The 23,909-nt window shown below is 39.3% G+C and overlaps 2 protein-coding genes across 2 annotated transcripts in view; both read left to right on the top strand.

Moving 5' to 3' along the window:
- The window catches only part of si:dkey-33c9.6 (active breakpoint cluster region-related protein), a 72,956-nt gene that overhangs the window by 29,032 nt on the left and 20,015 nt on the right, over positions 1 to 23,909 (top strand). The window lies entirely within an intron of this gene.
- On the top strand, positions 9,987 to 14,903 carry ponzr1 (plac8 onzin related protein 1). The gene is made up of 4 exons (XM_060874711.1): positions 9,987 to 10,145; positions 11,260 to 11,364; positions 12,375 to 12,520; positions 13,734 to 14,903. Exons 1-4 carry the CDS (start codon positions 10,031 to 10,033, stop codon positions 13,866 to 13,868), a joined length of 501 nt encoding a protein of 166 aa, XP_060730694.1. The 5' UTR covers positions 9,987 to 10,030; the 3' UTR covers positions 13,869 to 14,903.

Below are 23,909 nucleotides of genomic sequence, written 5' to 3'. Positions count from 1 at the left end.
TTACTGAATAAGAACAAGGAGCAAAATTGCGTGCAAAGTGTTATGGCTTAAAATCAGCAACCCATTGCACTTCACTCCAATCAGCAGCTTTACTGATATCTCTGTGGGTTTCCTGCAACATTACAACATCTATGCACTTCTGCTTTGACTCGCAATATGAATTCCATTTATTAAAAAAATAACTATATAAATAATAAAAAACAAAACAAACCTCTCCAACATAAAACACCACACATTATACTAGTCATCATCAAAGTATTCATTTTATTAGTTATCGGCTATCAGCTACTTCAGACAAAAGATTTTCACATCAATAAAAGCTCCTTCTCTTCTAAAATGTTTCACATCATGTAGAAACTGTTTGTGGTCAGGCTAAGACTATTCTATTGCAATATTCTTTAGCCATTTAGCTATTCGGTTCTTAGAAACTCCTTATTGTTCAGCGCATATCTTTGCAGGATGGGTTTGTGGCTCATTTTACTTCAGTTCAGGTGCAGCAGGAGCCCCGGGGGACCTCAGCTGCTGGCTGAACTGTAGCTGCAGGGGAAACAAACCCAACAGGCTCAGCTGCGTTCTGCCCCAGTCACTCAGGAACACTGCGATCACCCTGCTTCCCAGGGCAGGCCCAAACATCTGCAACAGATGTCTGCATCAGAAGACACAAATTAAAAAATAAATACATTTTAAAACAGCATTTAGCTCTTCCACTCCTTCTTTTAAAACCATAAAAATTCTCCTAAAAGACACAAAGTGTTTGACCAGTGGAGACTTTACAACCGAGGGGGGATTTCTTAACCCTATAAATCCCACTGTTGCAGAATTACAACATCACTTTTAACAATTTAAAAAAAAAGGCCTGCGAATGTTTTTTTTCTTCTCAAGACCACGTTTACATAGTTAATGGGTTCTATTGTTTGTTCTCATAATGCTGTTGGATAGAAGAAGTGTTTATAGGTCCGGTCATCTGGCCATGAACTCACTCTACCTGCAAATTTCGCGTTGAGCTCATCTCCACTTTTTTGCATGACTGGATTAGTCAAGATTCAAGTAAGTAAAATTCCTCACATTTTTTTTGTGTTTATTACAATGTCTAGAACACATACATATTTATTTATTTTGGAAAACATAAATTTAAGTTAGATCTTGTTAAGTCTGTGTTGTAATTCTACAACGTCGGGCCAGAGTGGTAGTCAAAATAGCCTGTGCTCCTTACACATTATATAAGAACTCGGCACTTCTCACATGGTCACAAATTGAAATGTTAGATGTTACTATATGTGAAACTGTTAGATAATTCATTGTAACTTAGTTCTAAATGTGCTTTTCTGTTAAATTTGTACTTAGTTTAGATTAGACCATAATTAAACACAAGAATAAATTGTATGTGGTATTTGAAACTCCATCATCTAGAGCAGTATCTGAAACTCCCTGTATCTCTGTAGTTTTTTGTTTGTTATTTAACGTCTAAACGGTTCTGAGATTTTTTATGAGTGTTGCCCAAGTAGCAGTTTATAGCATTAGGAGATAGACAAGCAGGCTCTGAATGTTCTGGATTTTTTGGGGGATGCCTGTTGCATTGTTCAGGGACAGGTGTAAATGGTCTTGAATATGAACCTGTAAGTGCTCTGGGGGGATGCATGTGTTCCTTTTAGTATGATAAGTAGAGAGCATAATAGCCAGCCAGACAGTATTGTTTGAATGTAGTAGTGGAATTTGATTAGAATTTGCAATGGAATGATAATACTTTGATCTCTAAGACACATGGTCTACTACCACCCTGTCTATTCTTTCAGTTTATCTACTACAATATAAGACCCATATGTATTATTCATTTATTTATTTATTTTTCTAACAAAGGAGTGTAGATGGAATACGACAAGCCAAATCTGAACTTGGACTGCCAGGTTATGTTGTGATGAATCTCACCTCCACACTTCCAGAGGGTCAAAACTACATGATCTACGCAGACAACTACTTCACCGGTGTCCCATTGGTAGTCAAGCTCCCTGAGTGTGGAATCCATTATGTGGGAACAGCAGATACGCCTACCCAACTGCAACCCTGAAGATGAAAAGAGCTTGAAGAAAAGGGGGAGAGGAAGCTTTGATGTCCGAGTGGAGGGGAACCACAACATCTGCACTGAGCGGTCACACTTGTGTCACCCTTTGCTGGACCAGAACCTGTGCAGAAGATTCAGCGCTGGGACAATTCCACCAAAACCATCATTGATGTTGAGAGGCCTTAAATGGTTGGTACCTACAACAAACACATGGTAGGTGTGGATTTGTTGGACTCATTTGCTGCCAAGTACAAGTTCCCCATGAAATCCCACCGCTGGTACATTTACATCTTCTGGCACACCATCATCCTTGCTGTGATTAACGCCAGGATCCTTGACAAGCGGGACTGTAGAGCTCTGAAGATAACTAAGAAAGAGATACTGAACAGGAGACAGTTTCAGGCACAACTTGCAACCTCTCTTATCCTGGTGAACACACACAACACAACACCCAAGAGAGGGCGACCATGTTCAGGGAAGACAAACACATTCACACAGAAGATGACACCAGGGAGCACTTTGGATCCTCAGAAGAGACCATCCTCAACAGATGTGAGTCCCCCAGCCAAGAGGTCATCGGACCACCCCCCACTTGATGTACGCAAAGACATGATTGCACATATCCTAGACGAAGAGAGGACGTTGCAGACACTGCAATAATGGATACACAAACACACTGTGTAGCAAGTGCATTGTTCATCAGTGCTTCTCAGATGAAAAGAACTGTCTTAGGGACTGTCACTGCAAGTAAACACAGACTTCATACAAACCACACTGAAAGTTACAGAAGAAAAAGTTTTATAAATACAGGGTTTTTTCAATATTTTCATTAATAAATTCTTATTCATAATAAAATATGATTGTTGTGTGATTATTACTCATGATATATACTGTTATGGGGCTAAGTAAGCAATCAACCCTGCAAATGAATGCTTAAATGCTCTGTATATCTGTTCTGACAAAGTGAGTACAAATACAGAAACTCTGCTCCTAACTAGGACCAACGTTGCAATCAGAATTAGGTTTATTGGCCAAGTGTGTTGACACACACAAGGAATTTAGTTCCAGCTGTTTGTGACTCTTGAAAGTACAGACATAAATAACACTATACTATACAAGAAAAGATAATACAGACGATACAAGACCATGCAGACGATGTGATACAATATATACAGTATGAGTATTAAATATGTAGGCACGGTGGCTTAGTGGTTAGCACGTTCGCCTCACACCTCCAGGGTCGGGGTTTGATTCCCGCCTCCACCTTGTGTGTGTGGAGTTTGCATGTTCTCCCCGTGCCTCGGGGGTTTCCTCCGGGTACTCCGGTTTCCTCCCCAGGTCCAAAGACATGCATGGTAGGTTGATTGGCATCTCTGAAAAATTGTCCCTAATGTGTGATTGTGTGAGTGAATGAGAGTGTGTGTGTGCCCTGCGATGGGTTGGCACTCCGTCCAGGGGGTATCCTGCCTTGATGCCCGATGACGCCTGAGATAGGGACAGGCTCCCCGTGACCCGAGGTAGTTCGGATAAGCGGTAGAAGATGAATGAATGAATGAATGAATATATGACTGGTCAGTTATGTACATAAAGTGTGAGTGAGTGTATGGTAGTGCAAATAAAAATATTGTGTAATATTATGCTTTTGTGCAGCAGTATTGTGTGTAACATATACGGATAATGTGATGACTGACAGTCCTGATAATGCAGTACTTGTAGATATGAAGCAGGGAATATAATTATGGTGAGTTATTGATCAGGGTGATTGCCTGGGGAAAGAAACTGTTCCTGTTTCTGGCAGTTTTAGTAAGCAAAGTTCTGTAGCACCTGCCAGAAGGGAGGAGCTGAAAGAGGTTGTGTCCAGGGTGTGAAGGGTCAGTAGTGATTTTTCCTGCCCGGTTTCTGGTTCTTGTATCCTACAAGTCCTGGGGAGTGGGCAGGGGGGCACATATTATTTATTCTGCTGTTTTTACTGTGTTTTGCAGTCTGTTCCTGTCCTGTTTTGTTGCTGCACCAAACCAGATGGTGATGGATGTGCACAGGACAGATTCAATGACTGCAGTGTAGAACTGCATCAACAGCTCCTGTGGCAGACCGTACTTCCTTAATTGACGTAGAAAGTACATCCTCTGCTGGGCCTTTTTGATGATAGAGTTTATGTTGCAATCCCATTTCAGGTCTTGGGAAATGGTAGTTTCAAGAAACTTGAAGGCCTCCACAGATGACACCGGGCTGTTGGATATTGAGAGGGGGAGTAGTGTTGAGGGGTCTTTCCTAAAGTCCACTATCATCTCCACAGTTTTGAGGGTGTTTAGCTCTAGACTGTTGTGACTGCACAATAACACCAGCCACTTCACCTCCTGCTGGTATGCAGACTTATCACCATCTATTACAACATTTCCCTAAAAACTTACTAAAATGTAAAAAAAAATGGAAAAAAATATTTCATTTCTACATCAGAGACCTCCTAAAACAATATATGAGAGGTAAAAAAATGTTTTGCTATTTTTTTTTCTATATTTGGGTATTACAGGGTTAAGTAGACCATTCACTCCTACCAAGCCTTTTTTTTTTTTTTTTTTTTTACCAGATATTTCATCTGAAATGAAATGAGAGACATTTGACAGTATGCCTTTTGTGGATGGGGAACTGAGGGGAAAAATTAATTCAAGTTCACTATTTAATCTGAGTTAATTATTCCTTTCTCAGTCAGTTTTCTTACTTTGTCAATATCATTAAAAGAATCACAAATGCACTTTTAATTCGTGAGGCAGAGGCAATATTCTCTCACCACAACACAGACCACTAAAACACATTCTACACAGTTATTAACTCCAGAGCCGATCCTGACCCTCCCTGGGGCCCTAAGCAAAATTCTGCTAAGAATTAATTTTTTTCTGCCCTCCTACCTGACCCATGAGCCATGTAAACCATTTGCCACACATTCACACTTGCACTGGCAGCACTGCACAGCTAATTTAGAGACTAGAGACAGAATCACATCAGCTGCTCTTGCTGACATCAAACTTGAAGAGAACACAAATTTACCTGATTGCTGTTCTTGCATTTCACTCTCATTTTGTTTCTTTTTTCTCTTTTCATGGCCAGATGAATAGCTCTGCTTCATATTGTCATCTACACAGTAAACATTAACACGCCCTGTAAAATGAGGCAGGGGAGGCGGGGCCTTGCGTAATTTGCGGGGCCCAACGCAACTTGTGTAGTGAGCGTATAGGGCCGATCGGCTCTGATTATCTCTCTCTCTCTCACTCTCTCTTTCACACACACACATACACGCACACACACACACACACGCACACACACTCACACGCGCGCACACAAATACACGCACACACACACAAACACACACATACATGCACACACACACACACGCACACACACACACACACACATACATGCACACATACACACACATACATGCACACACACACACACACACACACGCGCGCACACACATACACACACACACACGCACACACACACACACACAGTGATGCAAAAAGAAAGTTTTAATAGGGGTGGCCAGAGGAGGCCACAGCAAATCTTGGGGTGGCACCAAAAAATCAGTGTAGTGTGTGTTATACTTGTTTAGTTTTGTTTCTGGTTAATGTAACAATATGACATTAAAGTTGTAGTCCATAACGTTTTTGGTTAAAATTGGTCCAAAATCAATTCTTTCTTTCATATGTCTATCTACGACCATTTCTATATTTCTAAGATTTCTAACAATCTTTTTTGGTGGCTGCAGCGTGTGCTTCATTTTCCACCACTGGCCACCCCTTGGGGGCGCCCCTGCACACACACACACACACACACACACACACACACACACACACACACACACAGCGAAGCGGTGTATATATGATGCAGCGCCCTGTACTGGCTTTGTGCAATGTGTTATTTGCTGCACTGTGCTCAATCTCCTATATGTTCGAAATGTCCTAATTGTTTTCTTTCTTGTTTTCGTCCTATCTCACTCACATTTGTTCACTAATGACGCAGAATCCAACTATAAAGTATAACATTTTAAGTAAGAAAAAGACACACATTTGGAGTCAATTCAGAACAATAGTGATATTTGTTGAAAAGAAAAAAAACCTGTCCTTTACCCCCTGTACTGTAACCCCTCTACTATAACCCCTGTACTGTAACCCCTCTACTGTAACCCCTCTACTATAACTCCCTGTACTGTAACCCCTCTACTGTAACCCCTCTACTGTAAAACCTCTACTGCAACCTCCTGTACTGTAACCCCTCTATTGTACCCCCTGTACTGTAACCCCTCTACTGTAACCTCCTGTACTGTAACCTCTATACTGTACCCCCTCTACTGTACCCCCTGTATTGTAACCCCTCTACTGTACCCCCTGTACTGTAACCCCTCTACTGTAAGCCCTGTACTGTAACCCCTGTACTGTAACCCATCTACTGTACCCCCTGTTCTGTAACCCCTGTACTGTAACCCCTGTACTGTAACCCCTCTACTGTACCCCCTGTACTGTAACCCCTGTACTGTAACCCCTCTATTGTACCCCCTGTACTGTAACCCCTCTACTTTACCCCCTGTACTGTAACCCCTCTACTGTACCCCCTGTACTGTACCCCCTGTACTGTAACCCCTCTACTGCACCCCCTGTACTGAAACCCCTGTACTGTAACCCCTCTACTGTACCCCCTGTACTGTAACCCCTCTACTTTACCCCCTCTACTGTAACCCCCTGTATTGTAACCCCTCTACTGTACCCCCTGTACTGTAACCCCCTGTCCTGTAACCCCTGTCCTGTAACCCCTGTACTGTAACCCCTGTACTGTAACCCCTCTACTTTACCCCCTCTACTGTAACCCCCTGTATTGTAACCCCTCTACTGTACCCCCTGTACTGTAACCCCCTGTCCTGTGTGTATTCTCTGGATCTTTTGTGGCCACCAAATGCTGGAGTTCCAATATTTCTATCTCCACAGCGTTCAGTGATATAACAATGTCTCTTGTGATGTTGAAAGTGTTTTTAGTAAAAAAAAAAAAAAAAAAATGTCATTTGAGGTTTAAAACCGATTCAATCTTGCCAGGGAGAGTGTGTTGTCTATAATGTGGGTCAATATGTACTATCTCTGTTTTTTAATTAAAATTTCTCCATATATTGCTTAACTCAAGGGCCTCCATCATCTTACACAGGCACACATGGGAAGCCACATGAGATACTGTGTGGGTCAAACACCTCATTTTCATGCTTCTAATTTTCAAGCTTTTAATTTTAAAAGGCTCCCATTAAATTATTTTCTTTACTGAATAAGAACAAGGAAATGCAAATTGCAAGGCAACTTCACCACTTAGTGTTGTGTTAATACTTAAAATCAGCAACCCATTTCACTCCACAGCAATCAGCAGTTTTACTGATATCTTTGTGGGTTTCCTGTACCATGACAACATCAATGCACTTCTGTTTCACATGTTAACATAACTTAGCTTCAATAAGATTGAGACTCGCAATCCTAATTCCATTTATTTAAAAAATATTTATATAAATAAAAAACAAAACAAACCTCTCCATCATAAAACATCACACATTATACTAGTCAACTAGTGTTACAGACAGCATTCACATTAATCATCTTATCTAAAAAGCTCATTCTCTCCAATGCACTGGTGTACACACAGATGTGTACACACAGATAAAAACAAACACCTCATTCTCATAGAAAACGTTTCATTTTTTTAAGGCTCCCATTAAATTTTTTTCTTTACTGAATAAGAACAAGGAGCAAAATTGCGTGCAAAGTGTTATGGCTTAAAATCAGCAACCCATTGCACTTCACTCCAATCAGCAGCTTTACTGATATCTCTGTGGGTTTCCTGCAACATTACAACATCTATGCACTTCTGCTTTTGACTCGCAATGTGAATTCCATTTATTAAAAAAATAACTATATAAATAATAAAAAACAAAACAAACCTCTCCAACATAAAACACCACACATTATACTAGTCATCATCAAAGCATTCATTTTATTAGTTATCGGCTATCAGCTACTTCAGACAAAAGATTTCCACATCGATAAAAGCTCCTTCTCTTCTAAAATGTTTCACATCATGTAGAAACTGTTTGTGGTCAGGCTAAGACTATTCTATTGCAATATTCTTTAGCCATTTAGCTATTCGGTTCTTAAAAACTCCTTATTGTTCAGTGCATATCTTGTTTCTTTCCTTGTCCCTTCTAACCATGTAACATGTCTCCCACCATCCCCTGCACTGGTTTAGTGGCCGGTGTTTGCAAGCAATGGCTGTTCCCCTCAGTGCCTGCACCTGCCAGAAACCAGGAACAGTTTTTTCCCAGTCCGGTTCAGCTGAGCATGGCTTCTCAACGGCTGGTTCAGCTGAGGCTGGGCTGCAGGATGGGTTTGTGGCTCATTTTACTTCAGTTCAGGTGCAGCAGGAGCCCCGGGGGACCTCAGCTGCTGGCTGAACTGTAGCTGCAGGGGAAACAAACCCAGCAGGCTCAGCTGCATTCTGCCCCAGTCACTCAGGAACACTGAGATCACCCTGCTTCCCAGGGCAGGCCCAAACATCTGCAACAGATGTCTGCATCTCCTACCAAGCCATTTTTTCTTTACCAGTTATTTCATCTGAAATGAAATGAAAGACATTTGACAGTATGCCTTTTGTGGATGGGGAACAGGGAAAAATTAAAAGTTCACTATTTATTATTCCTTTCTGAGTCAGTTTTCTTACTTTGTCAATATCATTAAAAGAATCACAAATGCACAATCAATTTGTGAGGCAGAGACAATATTCTCGTGCTCCACCACAACACAGACCGCTAAAACACATTCTACACTCGCCACGCACAAAACCTGCACACCATAGGGGCAAGTTCAACTTTCTCATCTTCATGTTCATCTGCCAAAATCCACTGCAAGGCATAATCGCACACACACACTGCAGTTTACATTTACAGCATTTAGCAGATGCCCTTATCCAGAGCGACTTACATTTTATCTCATTTTTACACAACTGAGCAATTGAGGGTTAAGGGCCTTTCTCAGGGCCCAGCAGTGGCAGCTTGGTGGACGTGGGAATCGAACTCACAACCTTCCGATTGGTAGCCCAACACCTTAAAAACTAGGCAATCACATCCCCCCGTTTAGAGATGTCAGTCATCCTGGAGACTGGGAAGAATATACTAACCACGCAAATGCGAGGCATATGAGCTAACTACTAATCCACTGTGTCCTACAACAACAACAGCAGCAGCCGCAACCCCAGTGGTTTAATGGTTACCACATTTGCCTTGTACCTCCAGGGCTCGGATTTTGATATCCGACTCCTCCCTGAATGTGTGGAGTATGCATTTTCTCACCGCGCTTCAGGAGTTGATAACAGTTGATAACAATAACAGCATACAGTACAAACATAACAGCATGCAAAGTCTCATCACATGTATTTTGCTTAATTTTAAGGCTGAATGTGGAACCTTTCTGTCTGGCTGTCATATTTTTTGAATAAGCTGCCATTACAGCATCGACTAATACTGTGAACAAAAAATCTTTATTAAAATGTTTTAGATATTTCTCTGTATTCAAACTGAAACTGTATGTAACTGTAAGGATGCTGATTTGCATGTGTTTAATTTGGAACTTGACCTGTTATGCACCAGTGCACTTCACCCCCCTTTCCTGTTTCAGCAGAAACGAAAGCTAACAGAAACGTAAACTGAAAACTTATCTGGGAAAAAAAAAATCCAACAAAAGAACCCACATTCTACACAAGCTACAAGTGAATAAATCTAATAAACCGTTGAAAAGGTGTTTTAAGTTTTGTGACTTGTGGTGTGATCATATTTAAAGCTCATCACCTCCTTGCACATAATATAGAAGTTTTGTCTCTGTTTACACTAAACATGTTTAATACCTAGAAGCTGCACAGTGCACAGAGACTCAGACTGTTCTGACGTCTTGGATGTGGGTGGATCACAAACTTTACAACCTCTACTGGCTCTGTGTGCTTTCGACATTCTTTCTTAGAAGTTTCATTTCTGAGATATACAGCACTGAAGCCCACAGACAAAAGAAAGGTAAGAGCTTTGAAACACTTTTCATTTATCTCTTACTTTTACTGCACTTGTAGATATTTATCTTTTGGTTGAAAGTTTTACATATTTTACTCAGTTTACAAATTTAAACTACAATTGTTTTTGCTAGTATAGTCTGTGTTTCAGAAAATACAGTTACATCATAAATGTTAACTGCCATTTTTATTCTCCTCTATTCTTTATCATAGCACATTTTCGTGCGGGATAAGACTTGATTTCGGTTCATACTGAACAAACAAAGACCTCAGTATTTGTTCAGACAGTCAAACGATTTTTTTTCTAGTTAAGCAGGAAAGGTAAGTACACCGTTAGGGTTTAACTGTAGATTATATGTAGATATTAGGATTGTACATATTACATATATAGGATTTTATGTAGCACATTTAAGGCCTATTGAGATTATCCTTCTTCCCCCATTTAATACAACCACTTAAATCACATAACCTACTTTTTTTCTCCCCAAAAAGTATAAGCATCCTTTGCCAAATCACATGTTTTGATGACTTTTGAAATAGAATCTGTTTTCAAAAGTAATATTTGAAAACCAAACTGTAGTCATGGCATGTACAAAAGTTTGGACAACATCCCACTTCCACTAAAGACTCAGATACTTAGTTACTCAGGTGAAGAAAGGTCTGCTCAAGGAAGCAGTGCTCTGCAAAATTTCCTCTTCATTATGTAAAATGGCAGTGCCTGAGGTGCGGCATCGCCTTGCTTTCATCCTTGAAACACTTTGTGTTTTTAATTGCTTTTTAAAATGAATTATTGTCTATCTATCGTGGTTGCAGTCTAGACTTAGAGGATAAAGTCCATGAGTGCATGCATACTGCTGTAGTGAACAGCGTGTAAAAAACTTATTAACAGTTGCCAATCCACTATCTCTATTTTACTATGGAAATATTCAGCTTCATACGCAGGAAGTTTCCTCATTGCTTTTCCATTACCTTGTAGGCTGCAATTAATGTTCTGAATTACATCTTAGATCATCTTTAATAGAGTTTTATTGTATATGTTAATTTTTGACTCGATTCTAGATAAGTTTCTGTTTAGGTTGTAGCCATAACTGATCTTAAATTTTCACTGTTTTTCTTATTAGTCATGGCAGTCCAACAGCAGGTTACCACAGTGGTGTCTCACACAGGATACAGTTCCGGGACCTGGACTACAGGCATCTGTGACTGCTGCTCTGATATGAGCACTTGTAAGTCATTTTACTGTTTAGCCATGCCTAAAATTCCCCATGCACAGACCATGCACATTCAGTAAATTGCTGTTTTGCACACCACATTTCAATACTGCTGCCATTACATTATGTGTAGATATGTTTAAAAAGAACCTTCTTGTTCAGATTTCTATATTTTTTGTCTCCCACTCTTTGCACAAGGTTGCACAGATGCCCTTTATGTGGTGTGCAGACTAACGTACTTTTGTTCTATGTAGCTCTGTTTTATGTTCTATGTAGCACCAGGGTCCTGGAGAAACGTTGTCTCGTTTCACTATGTACTGCATCAGATATATATGGTTGAAATGACAATAAAAGCTTCTTGACATGACTGTACTTGAGAGTAATTGGGGTTGACTTTATCTTCTTTTGCAAGAGACTCTTCTAATAGTTTATACCTCATACAATATAACGAAGCAAAAAGCACAAAGAGAAGGAACTCTCTAGCCAGGTCTGTTCAACTAATAAGAAGCTCAAAGGCTTTACTGAAGCTCTCAATACAGCTAGAATAGAGATTCTTTTTAAACACCTGTTAATGTTCTAGTTAGAGACTAAACTGAGATTTGATTTGCATGATACAGAGACCTTTACCATGCCAGTAACTGCTACAAGATTTGGTCTGATCACATACAGACAGGGGAAATCAGCTAACAAATTATTTTTTTTTTGCTCCCTTGGGGTCTCAGTCACACACGCATGGTTGTGGTATTTTCAGGTTTCAAGCTCTATTCAAATAATGAAGAACTGATTTCTATTCTTCACTTGGTAGCAGGTAAACCATGTCGGTATGTTTTCTAGAAAAAATTCCATATTTAACTTAACTTGCCCAGTTTTTATTGTAACCACTGACACATCAGATACTTTGTGCACAGTCTCGCCAGGGCACCTTCTGTGTCCTTTGCCTAAATACTTATGCTATGAGAATGCTACTGGCTACTATGTCACTTTTAGTGATTAATTCACTGGCACTGTATCTGTGTGTTTTGCAGGTTGCTGTGCTCTGTGGTGTTTCCCATGTATGCAGTGTCAGACTGCTTCTCAGTTTGGATGGTGTTTCTGCATGCCTCTTTTGGACTGCTGTCTGATTGTCTCCTGCTGCCTTCGTAGCAAGATAAGAGAGCGCTACGGCATTCATGTAAGACACAAACATAAATCTTGCATAGAAGTAATAGACATAATAGTAACATTCATAGTTACAGTCAGGGTACCTGTGGCTGTTTGTTGTTGTTCTGATGATTTATTTTTGAAATAAAGGATGCATCTGCATTTAACCACAATTACTTTCACCTCACAGAGAGGAAATAGTTTTGAGTGAACAACCCAATAGTACTAGTAATTAGAAAAACAGCCACTGCTAATTATTTAAAAATTGACTTTCATGTTAGTAATATGACATTGTTACACACAGATAAAGTAAAGCAGCAAATGATTTTAGCAGTTAAAGGAATCCTGAAATTCGGTGGTGCTGCAGAATAATATTGGGTGAATTATTAATGCTGATGTGCCATCTGAGCATTTAGCAGCTTATATCAATATTAAACAATTAACATTAAATTGTAGTGAATATGTCAAAGTGAAGATGTTAGGCTGAAATATGTTTTATTATGCTTTTCCAGGAGCATGCATCTTTGTTAACATGACCTAACTCATTACTTTATGGACACCTTTGTGTCAATACTAATTTCCTGTAGAACTACACTGGGCATTGTACCAAATGTGGAGTCATTTGTGAACATCAAACCATCACACCCATGTTTGTTTTATAATTTAGTCCACTCTTTGCTGTTATAATAACCTCCTGGAAGGCATTCCACTACTTCCTGGAGTTCGACTGTGGGCCTTTGTACTCATTCACAAGATCATTATTGAGGTCTATTGCAGATAAAGAGACCATTCCTTGAGGATGAGGTCAGGGCTTGGTGCAGGTCACTCAAGATCTTGAGGAACCATGTTTTCATGGACCTTGCTGTATGCATAGGGGCATTGTTATGCTGAGATAATACTTAGACCTCTTAATTCTGCTTCCACATTCTTGCTTAAAACATTAACAGAACATACTTTATATTATTGATAACCAAATAACCTATCAGCTGCCAGCTTCAGTAGGAGGTACAAATTTTTTTTTAGTGGGTCAGTACCATCTCAGGCTCCTCCAGAGACCACAGCGCTAACCTTAGTGGACATATGTATTTCTAAGGGTTTTTAAAACTCACTAAAATTAATTACATTAAAATTAATTACATAATAACTAAATAAGGAAGTATTGGAGGTGAGAATGATGATTAAATAGTGGGAAAGTATTAAATCACTAATCTCTCTCTCTCTCTCTCTCTCTCTCTCTTTCTCAGGGCTCATGTTGTGATGATTTCTGTACAGTGTGTTGCTGCTACACCTGTGCCTGGTGCCAAATGTCACGTGAAATTAAAACTCGCGCTCGAGCTGGCAGCGGTGCTACTGTAATCACTCAGCAGATTATGGCCTAACTTATCTTTTTTCTATTTCAGAGTTAAAATGCATTACTGTGAATTAATGCTTCTATTGTATACTATTCACCTTTATTTTGAATTTTTTAACTTCTGATCACAGAGTATAGAACGTATATACAAATAAATGTTTTCTGTTATAGTAACCAGTATAAATGATTTTTATATACTGCTTTAGCTTTACATATTCCCCTTGCAACATGTTTCTAATTTTATAAAAATGCATACAGCTAGTCTTAAAGCCCTTTTATTGGTTTTGTATGCAATTCTGAGTGTTGTTTATCATATATATATATATATATATATATACAGTGTTGCTTGAAAGTTTGTGAACCCTTTTATCAAGAATTATTGCAAATTCTAAACAATTACTGCATAATCTAAATATTACATTTTGCTTTCTGTGGCCACTGTCTTACTAAAATTATATAAGAGGAAGTTGTCTATTGTCCTTTTGTAAATGTCAGCAGTTTTCTTGAGCATAGCAGGGTAAGCTGATATCATATTTCAATGTTATCTAGAAGACTGCGATCTATAGTATCAAATCCTGCACTAAGCACAAGCAACACAACTCCATAGTAAGCCAATCATAGGTCATTTATCAATTTAATCAGTGCTGACTTGAATATAGTTCCTATGCAAGTATGAGCCCAACTGCTGAGCAACCATTTCTAGTATCAGGAAAGTGAGGGGCTAGGTCTGTGTGAGAATAATTGTATAAAATACTTTTCTGATAATGTTGACGTTCTGTACAAAGCACAATGTTCTTTTCTTACACACACTCACATACACACACACACACACACACAGCTTGACCTTAGCATACATAACCTCCTCTCCTTAGCACTGCTATCTGCTATGAAAGAAGTTATGAAAAACATGATACTGCAGCTGGGAGGTTTCCTGCTTCATGATAACAGTCAAGGTATCTTCTACAGATACTAGCATTAAGCTCCACACCCACATTATGTCCTTCCTTTTTTGTACTACTATATATTCATGTTTGACATAATAAAGTTTGACTTCTCTTTGAAAGACTGACTGGCGTGTTTCATTGAGACTTCCCCAAGGCCTTGTGGAGAAAAGAAACCGAAGCAGAGGGAGAGGGGCTCAGAAATCCCGTCCAAGCGGCAGATGATAGAGATCCTGCCCAAGCAGCAGATGAGAGAAATAATTCCTTACAGTCTGTTTATTAACCAATGGTTTGATCATGTTTAGTATGCTTATATTAATGTAGAATTTAGCATGAGTTCATCATAATGATTGGGACCTATTACTTTCTGATACTGAGTCTAGAATTAATTTCCAAAATGGATATGTACTGTATGTCTTCAATTATTGCAGCTATTTTCACAAAATCAAATGGGTTTGAGATTAAATCTGCAGGCTCTTATAGAAATTCTGAATGCAGCCCTGGTGATCTCTAAATATTAGTCACAGTGAGTGAGTAGAATTATTTTTCGTTGTCCTATATCTTATTTTAGTATAAAAAAAATAAAAATTAGTTTAATTCATATTCAGATATATTCATTTTTAGTACATACATATTCAGTCTGCCCTCATGTGTCAGTCTCAGGCTCTACTCTTAAGTATGAAGATCAGTGAGGGCAGTTTCTGTCTAAACAGTAAATTGAGAAAGATGCAATTGCAGTTCAGAACTTCAAAAAGTTCAGTTCAGAAAGTCAAAGTCAAAACTCAGTTGAGGATCATGCGATAAACTTAAACATGATACACTTGGCAAACAAAGACAGTCACACAATCGAAACTGGAATAACATACACTGGGAAAATTACTGGCTAAATGTTTGTGTAATTGTGAACAAATGTGAAAATTGTTCCCAAGAGACAAATTCGGCCTACTCAAAAAAGTTTAAAGTTTAAAATACTACACAATTAGTATATTAACTACAAAGTAAGCAAATGCTAAATATATAATTAGTGTATACTATAGATTTAGCCCAACATAATAGCTGCTTCGAATGTCAGTGTTTTTACCTTTGCCAGGTGTAAGAGCACAGATATGACAAGCTGCATGCATGACATGTCAAAATTTCACATACACAGAATAAACATATGTATAATAAAATGGATAAGTTTGGTTGTCAGATCTGACATGGTGCGAAAAGTTGGCTGAATTTGCTGTGAATCATCCATTCAGTCTCCATACTCTATGTTTTGTAATACCGGAAAAGAGAAAAACATTACATGGTTTTTGAATGTTGCCATAAATACAGCAGTTCCTATACAATTTTAGAACAGTTACTTGTGTGGTGTATATAGCTGTTTCTGAGAAGCCCAGTTTCATTTAATGCTAGATGTTCATTTGGTTGAATCCACATTTCTGTTTAATACAGTGGGACTACAGTGGAGCAGGTGCATCAAATGAAATCTCTGTAGGTCACATAGAGGCACAGCAGCATTTCTATCATTTGAATTGCCTCACAGCAATCTCATGCACTTTGTTTATTTAAAGCAGAATAAGAAGTATTCTGTTAGGTAACATTGTTATTATACAAACAGGACCAAACACTAGCACATTCAGCTGAATATACCATTGCATAAGCTTTCTCTGACGTGTAGGATATTTGCATGTATTGGCGTATAGATTAAGTGAGAAAAATTATCCATTCTGGTCAGCAAAGCGCTCTCAGAACCTGAGAGTAAGCACAAAGACACTCTGAGAAGTTCCTTCACAAAGGCATCATTAATTTAGAATAACTACTATTTAATGGACATTAACACACACTGCACATAAAGAGGAAATGTCATCATGTCATTTCACATCATCATCTTTTATTATTATACATCATCCACTGCATATATATATATATATATATATATATATATATATATATATATATATATATATATATATATAGCACATTAGCATGGGTGGACAATTCTTAAGTACTTTGTTATTATTATGTTTTATTTTGTATATTTAAATTTATTTGAGTATTACTGTAATTAAATAGTTACTTTCCAGGAAAAAAACATTTACTTATTTTTTATCGACACCAATATTTTCTTGCCTCTGTTGATCAATAAAAAAAAATAAAATAAATAAAAAACAATAAAATCAGCAAAACTGACCTTGAATTTCCCTAGAGATACATACCTAAACTTGTTTCGACAACAAAAAATAATCTTTAAAACTGCCTTGGTTCTGTGCCAATAGAGGATCTGCACAGGACAAATCCCACAGTGAGCAGTGAAAATGTAAAAGAAGACTAAAGTGTTTGGTTTAATTTAATAATTTCAAACCTTTTCTAACAATAACTGGTTGATTTCCTACATACTTAGGCTCTCCATTTGCTTAATCCTGCAGGATTTCTCACATATTCACATCCGTTCACGTTTGAGATTTTTTGTTGATTTACATACTTTTATGAGTTGGGCAGTTTATAGCTGTTTGATAGGTCAGAATTCTTGGTTTTACTTTTAAATTGAAGTTAATGTGAATGCAGAGTCTCTGGGAAAAAATATTATTAATATTAAAACATTTAATCACCATATGATGTGGTTTTTCTCATGTAACTATAGCTTAAGCCTAGCATATACAGTAGCATACTAATTACTATCACATGCTAGGACTTGTTCAGTTTCTGTGGTAAACTGGTTTCAGTGGAAAATGGTGAGCCATTATGATACATTATTATGTAATTTTAAGTGAACGCTGGAAAGAGAGAAGCAGTAAAGCAGGAAAGTGGGCGGTTTCCACAATGAAAAGTTCTCCTACATAAAGCAGAGTTTAAAATGTTGCATGATTAGCATTTTTAACCACAAATATATATATATGTACTCTATATATAAATATGTAAATTTAGGTGACATGCTTTGGCAGTAAGTGAAAAATCTGCTTTGTGAATGCAAAGTGAGTAGTTCATCTCCACTCATCCCTGCAGGTGCTCTAAAAATGGGAAACACAATCCCATAACTTTCAGGCCAAGGGACTTTAGAGTACATTTGTAACTGCTTTATACTGGTAAGAAGCACTGTGGATCCAGAGCCTATTAACATTGTGCATGATTTCGGCAGGAATGATATTTCATCTCAGGTCAGCATTTTACAGGCATGTTTTTTTAAAAAGTGGGAGGTAACTGGAAAACCATGGGGACATGCAAATCTCAACACATCCAGTAGTAACTAGAAATAATTTACCAGCCCCTCTTTTCAGTCTTGGCCGTCCAACAGAAGATTACCACAGTGACAACCAGGGCCAGTCCCAGCTAATTAAATTAGAGTGGGCTGGTACAGGTGGGCTATCAGTGGTAGTGGCCTCACTTTGGGTAATTAGTTAATGTTGCCTGGGATGGGTCATTATCGAAATCGCTAACCGCCTGCACTAGGACTGAAATAGTTGAGAGATGGGTCTGCTTTGGAGCACTTGTTGAGGACCATGGAGGAGCAGTGCTTTTGGGTTGAAACTGAAATTAACTGTACGGTATCCTCTGATGTGCTAGAAACAGAGACACAGGCAACTCTAGTATTGCTTTATAGGCTTGAAAATGATACATCACACAAAACATCAAGTTGTAACGATAATCGAAAAAACATAAAATTTTTTAATGTTGATCAAATTATGAGCATTCATAATGCAAGCAGTGGCACAGCAATCACAAATTGTAGGTAGAAAAAAAAAGTTGGTAGAACCTGTAAGCATGTCGAACTGAAAGTGACTTACCACTGTCATGTTTATCAGACTGAGAAAATGGAGCACCAAAGTGGCATCACCAAGAATAAAATGTCCCTCCAATGGGATAAGTAGGGAATATGACACCAATCTCTTCCATCTCTCCATGTTTCTGGGCTCTGAGCTAGTGGATAAAAAAATCATGTATTCAAGAAGATATGAATGTAGCTGTTTTGTCTAGTTGGGGTATTACTTCCACTGAAAATAATATCCTATGTGTAGTTTATACAGTATTCATGAACATAGTAACAAATAAAAGTAGCTTAAGACAATACCATGTAAACACAGAGTTAAACCAGAGTTAACCCACAGAGTTATCACCACACGGGAAAACTGAAAGCAGTGGATGACAGCAGAGGTTCATGAGCTGCTAAAGACCAGAGATGAAGCTTTCAGGTCGGGAGATAAAGCAGCTCTTAGAACAGCAAGAGCCAATCTGTCATGTGGCATCAAAAAAGCTAAACAGACATATGCAGACAAAATCAACAGTCACTTCACAGACAGTAAAGACACACAGAGTCTGTGGAAAGCCATTCAAACCATCACAGACTACAAGCCCCCACCACAGGCCTGTGAAAACAACACATCACTCCCTGACACACTGAACCTATTCTACTCGCGGTTTGACATGCAGATATAACACACCTGCACAAAAACTGCCCACATCGCCCAATGACCAGGTGCTCTATCTCTCTCCAGCTGATGTAAGGAAGACCCTATCCAGGATTAACCGATGCAGGTCCCGACGGCATACCAGGCCGGGTACTGAGAGACTGTGCGGCACAGTTGACTGACGTCCTTACGGATATCTTTAACACCTCACTGAGCCAGGCAGTCGTCCCCACACGTCTCAAGCCCACGACCATCATACCGGCTCCAAAGAAAGCACCTGTGTCCTGTTTGAATGACTACCGTCCCATAGCACTGACTCCAATCGTGATGAAGTGCTTTGAGAGGCTAGTCATGAAAAATATAACAACCAGTCTCCCCAACACCCTCGATCTGCTCCAGTTTGCATATTGCAATTGCCCTTAGCCTCCACCTAGCCCTCACATACCTTGAAAACAAAAATTCCCAAATCAGAATTTACATTTACATTTACATTTACAGCATTTGGCAGACGCCCTTATCCAGAGCGACATACATAAGTGCTTAAATCTCTAACACTGAATACATTAATGCTGGATCACTAAGTTACATACTTAAGATACCATGAGTTTAAAACATTTGTTCAGAGTTACAATGAAAAAGTGTCAAAGGTGTTTTTTTTTTGTTTTTTGTTTTTTTTAAAATGCAAAAGATAAGGAAAGAACTGCTAGTTGAAGTGTTTCCTGAATAAGTAGGTCTTCAACCGCCGTTTGAAAATACCCAGTGACTCAGCTGTCCGGACCTCTAGGGGAAGTTCATTCCACCACCTTGGTGCCAGAACAGAGAAGAGTCTTGTAGTATACTTGCCTCTTACCCTGAGAGATGGTGGAACCAGTTGAGCAGTGCTGGTAGATCGGAGAGTGCGGGGTGCAGTGCGCGGAGTGATGAGGGCTTTGAGGTAAGAGGGAGCTGGTCCATTTTTGGCTTTGTAGGCCAGCATCAGTGTTTTGAATCTGATGCGTGCAGCTACCGGAAGCCAGTAGAGGAATCGCGAGGTATGCGAGAATTTTGGCAGGTTGAAAACAAGCCGTGCAGCTGCATTTTGGATCATTTGCAGAGGACAGATTGCGTTCATACTGTAGGTAGACCTGCCAGCAGTGCATTGCAGTAATCCTGTCTAGAAATGACAAGAGACTGAACAAGTACCTGAGCAGCCTGTGTGGACAGAAATGGCTGAATCCTTCTAATGTTGTAGAGCAGAAACCAACATGAGCGAGTCACATTAGCAACATGAGAGGAAAAAGACAGTTGATTGTCAATGGTTACCCCAAGGTTGCGAGCTGTGGCTGAAGGGGAGATCAGATCGTTGTGCAAGGATATAGCAAGAACATGTCCTGGGGATGAATCACCTGGGATGTTCAGGAAGAGCAGTTCAGTTTTGCTAGGATTTAGCTTTAACTGATGAGCAGTCATCCATGATGAAATTTCTGCCAGACATGCTGAGATCCGATCAGAAGCTGTGGTATCTGAGGGTGGGAAAGAGAAGATAAGTTGTGTATCATCAGCATAGCAGTGGTAAGAGAACCCATGTGAGGAAATAACTTCACCAAGAGAGTGAGTATACAGGGAGAAAAGAATGCTGTTCATAGATTTCAGCTCATCATTCAACACAATCATCCCACAACAGCTCATTCATAAACTGCAACTGCTGGGCCTTAGCAACTACCTCTGTAATTGGATCCTGGACTTTCTAACTGGAAGACCTCAGTCAGTGCGTATCGGCCAAACAACATCGAGCACTACAACACTGAGCACAGGCGCACCACAAGGCTGTGTGCTCAGCCCACTGCTCTTCATGTTGCTGACACACGACTGCACTGCAAAGTTCAGCTCCAACCGCATTGTCAAGTTTGCTGATGACACAACTGTGATCAGTCTCATCAGCAACAACGACGAAACACGCTACAGAGAGGAAGTGGCTCAGCTGGCAAAATGGTGTGAAACAAATAACCTGCCCCTCAATGTAGAGAAGACAAAGGAGGCTGTGATGGACTTCAGAAGAAACTCCATTGAGCACCGTCCACTGACCATCAACAACACAACAGTTGAGAGGGTTTGCAGCACAAAATTCCTGGATGTGCACATCACGGAAGATCTCACCTGGTCCACCAACACACGGTCACTCTCCAAGAAGGCACATCAGCGGCTGCACTTTCTCTGCCGCCTGAAGAGAGTACTGTATGTCTCCCTCCACCCATCCTCACCACCTTCTACAGAGGAACCATTGAGAGTGTGTTGATGAACTGCATCACTGTCTGGCACGGGAACTGCAGTGCAACTGACCGCAAGACCCTTCAGCTGATAGTGAATGCAGCCGCAAAGATCATCGACGCCCCTCTCCCCTTGATCGAGGACATCTTCATGAAGCGATGCCTCAGCAGCTCCTACCATCAGGAAGAAGGTACAGAAGCATCAGAGCCTGCTCTGCTAGACTGCGGAACAGTTTCTACCCCCAAGCTGTGAGAGCCCTGAACTAAATCTCAAACCTCCACTGCCACCACTGAAAATATACGGCCTCCTGTGACGTAACCCACCTGACCTCCACCTGCCGCACTCACCTCAGCATTAGCACACTGGCACATCAAAAACTAAAACGGTGTTCTAAACCCACGAATAATACACATGTTTACATGCTCGTGTTGCACATTGCATCTTGCACTAGTCTGCTACCAGCTGCTTGACTTTGAATGCCTCCTGTTTCAAGTGTACAATATTAAGGGTAGCATTGTTGCATTGTATAGTCTACATATTTATATTTATTTCTTGAGTGTATTTTTGTACTGATGGCATAGACCGTATCTGTCCCCTGCTTCGTTGTTGTTTTATGTTTTATGTCTGTATGGATGTTGCCAGAGATGGGGGACTCGAGTCATATGACTTGACTCGAGTCGGACTTAAGTCGCACATTTGAGACTTGAGACTTGCTTGACAAATATTAAAAAAAGACTCGACTTGACTTTGACTTGACATTCATGACTTGAGACTTGACTTGAATTAAATGACTCGAAATAACTTGTTTTTTTGTTTGTTTGTTTTTTAATCTGTTTTTAAACGCACATAAGAGAGTAATCTAACCACGTGACGCAGCAGGCAAGCAGAGGGAGCGCGCGCACTAATAAACCTTAACAGTCGTGACGAAACTTGGAAGGCGCGACACCAAAAATAATTAAGTTCAGGTACCGGGATTTTGTGCAAGATGAGAAGAGAAGAACAGCAGTATGCGACCACATCGCTCACAATTGAATGACAAAGTTCTATCAAATTAAATTTTTTGCAAGCGCAATGTAGTGTAAATGGTTGGTCACTGTTTATGTGGAAATGTCAGCTTTTTTGCAATAGCACTTATAATTGGTCTTCAGTGTTAGGCTTTGAGTGAAAAGCCTATGGATCATTTATGGGGATGCATATATATAAAAAACATAAATATAAATATAAAAATAAAAAACCACTGAGTTGCAAGCACAGCCATATTCTTGTCTCGCATGCACACGCACACACACACACACACACACACACACATTCAATTTAAAGGGACAGTTCACCTAAAAATGAAAATTCTGTCATCATTTTCTCACCCTCATGATGTTACAAACCTGTATAAATTTCTTTGTTTAGATGAACACGGAGGAAGATATTTTAAGGAATGTTTGTAACCAAACCATTCATGAGCCCCATTCACTTCTATAGTATTCTTTTTCCCACTATGGAAGTGAATGTGGCTCATGAAGGGTTTGGTTATAAACAGTCCTCAAAATATCTACATGTGTGTTCATCAAAACAAAGAAATTTATACAGGTATGTAACATAATGAGGGTGAGAAAAAGATAACAGAATTTTAATTTTTAGGTGCACTATCCCTTTAATTAATAAATTACCCTCAAATAATCTCTCTCTCTCTTTCTCTCTCTCTCTCTCTCTCTCTCTCTCTCTCTCTCTCTCTCTCTCTCTCTCTCCATAATTCACTTCAAGGTTTGTGGGATTCAATAATTTCCATTTTTTGGTTGACGTGATTGATTGTTGTTGTTATTCTGTTGATAAAAAGGAAGGATCTAATGTAAGGATGTGTTCATGTCCCATTAAAAGGGAATGTCTGTTCAAAAAATGCCATTTGGTTGCATAGAAACCTTTTTTTTATATCTACTTTTCCATGGTCTTCTGCCATGTTTGAGGCATATTGAAACTTTTCATGCTTTTATGTTGGCCTTATTTCAGCTACATTTACATCTTATTCTTTGTAGTTTTGATTTTTATTCATTTTTAGATTTTTATTGTATTTACAACTCACCTGTATGTGGACACCTTTTAAAAATAAATGCATATAATCATTTTTTAGTGCAAATAAAACATAGTCCATAAATACTGTAGATTTAACTTTGTTTAATATATACTGTACATTTAGTTAAATCATCAAACATCTGTATGACTTGCCAGTGACTTGCTTGACTCAAGCTACGACTTGACTTGACTTGCTTGACATAAAGCAGTGACTTGACTTGACTTGACTCTCACAAAAAATGACTCGGACTTGCTTGAGACTTGAAGGTTAAGACTTGAGACTTACTTGTGACTTGCACATGTGTGACTTACTCCCACCTCTGGATGTTGCACCATTTGACCTGTGAGACATGACATCTCGTTCCACTGCATGCCCTAAATGTAGCAGAATGACAATAAAGAAACTTGAACTTGAACTTGAACATA

The sequence above is a fragment of the Tachysurus vachellii genome, chromosome 7, assembly GCF_030014155.1.
Source record: "Tachysurus vachellii isolate PV-2020 chromosome 7, HZAU_Pvac_v1, whole genome shotgun sequence".
NCBI lineage: Eukaryota > Metazoa > Chordata > Actinopteri > Siluriformes > Bagridae > Tachysurus > Tachysurus vachellii.
The sequence above is the reverse complement of the archived record's forward strand: the minus strand, read 5'-3'. Positions and strand labels throughout refer to the sequence as shown.

Excerpts from the sequence above, each read along its gene's own strand:
- ponzr1 (XM_060874711.1), top strand. The coding sequence starts at position 10,031 with ATGTGGGTGGATCACAAACTTTACAACCTCTACTGGCTCTGTGTGCTT. Across the intron at positions 10,146-11,259 it reads AGCCCACAGACAAAAGAAAG|TCATGGCAGTCCAACAGCAG; the intron begins GTAAGAGCTTTG and ends TTTTCTTATTAG. Across the intron at positions 12,521-13,733 it reads GAGAGCGCTACGGCATTCAT|GGCTCATGTTGTGATGATTT; the intron begins GTAAGACACAAA and ends TCTCTTTCTCAG.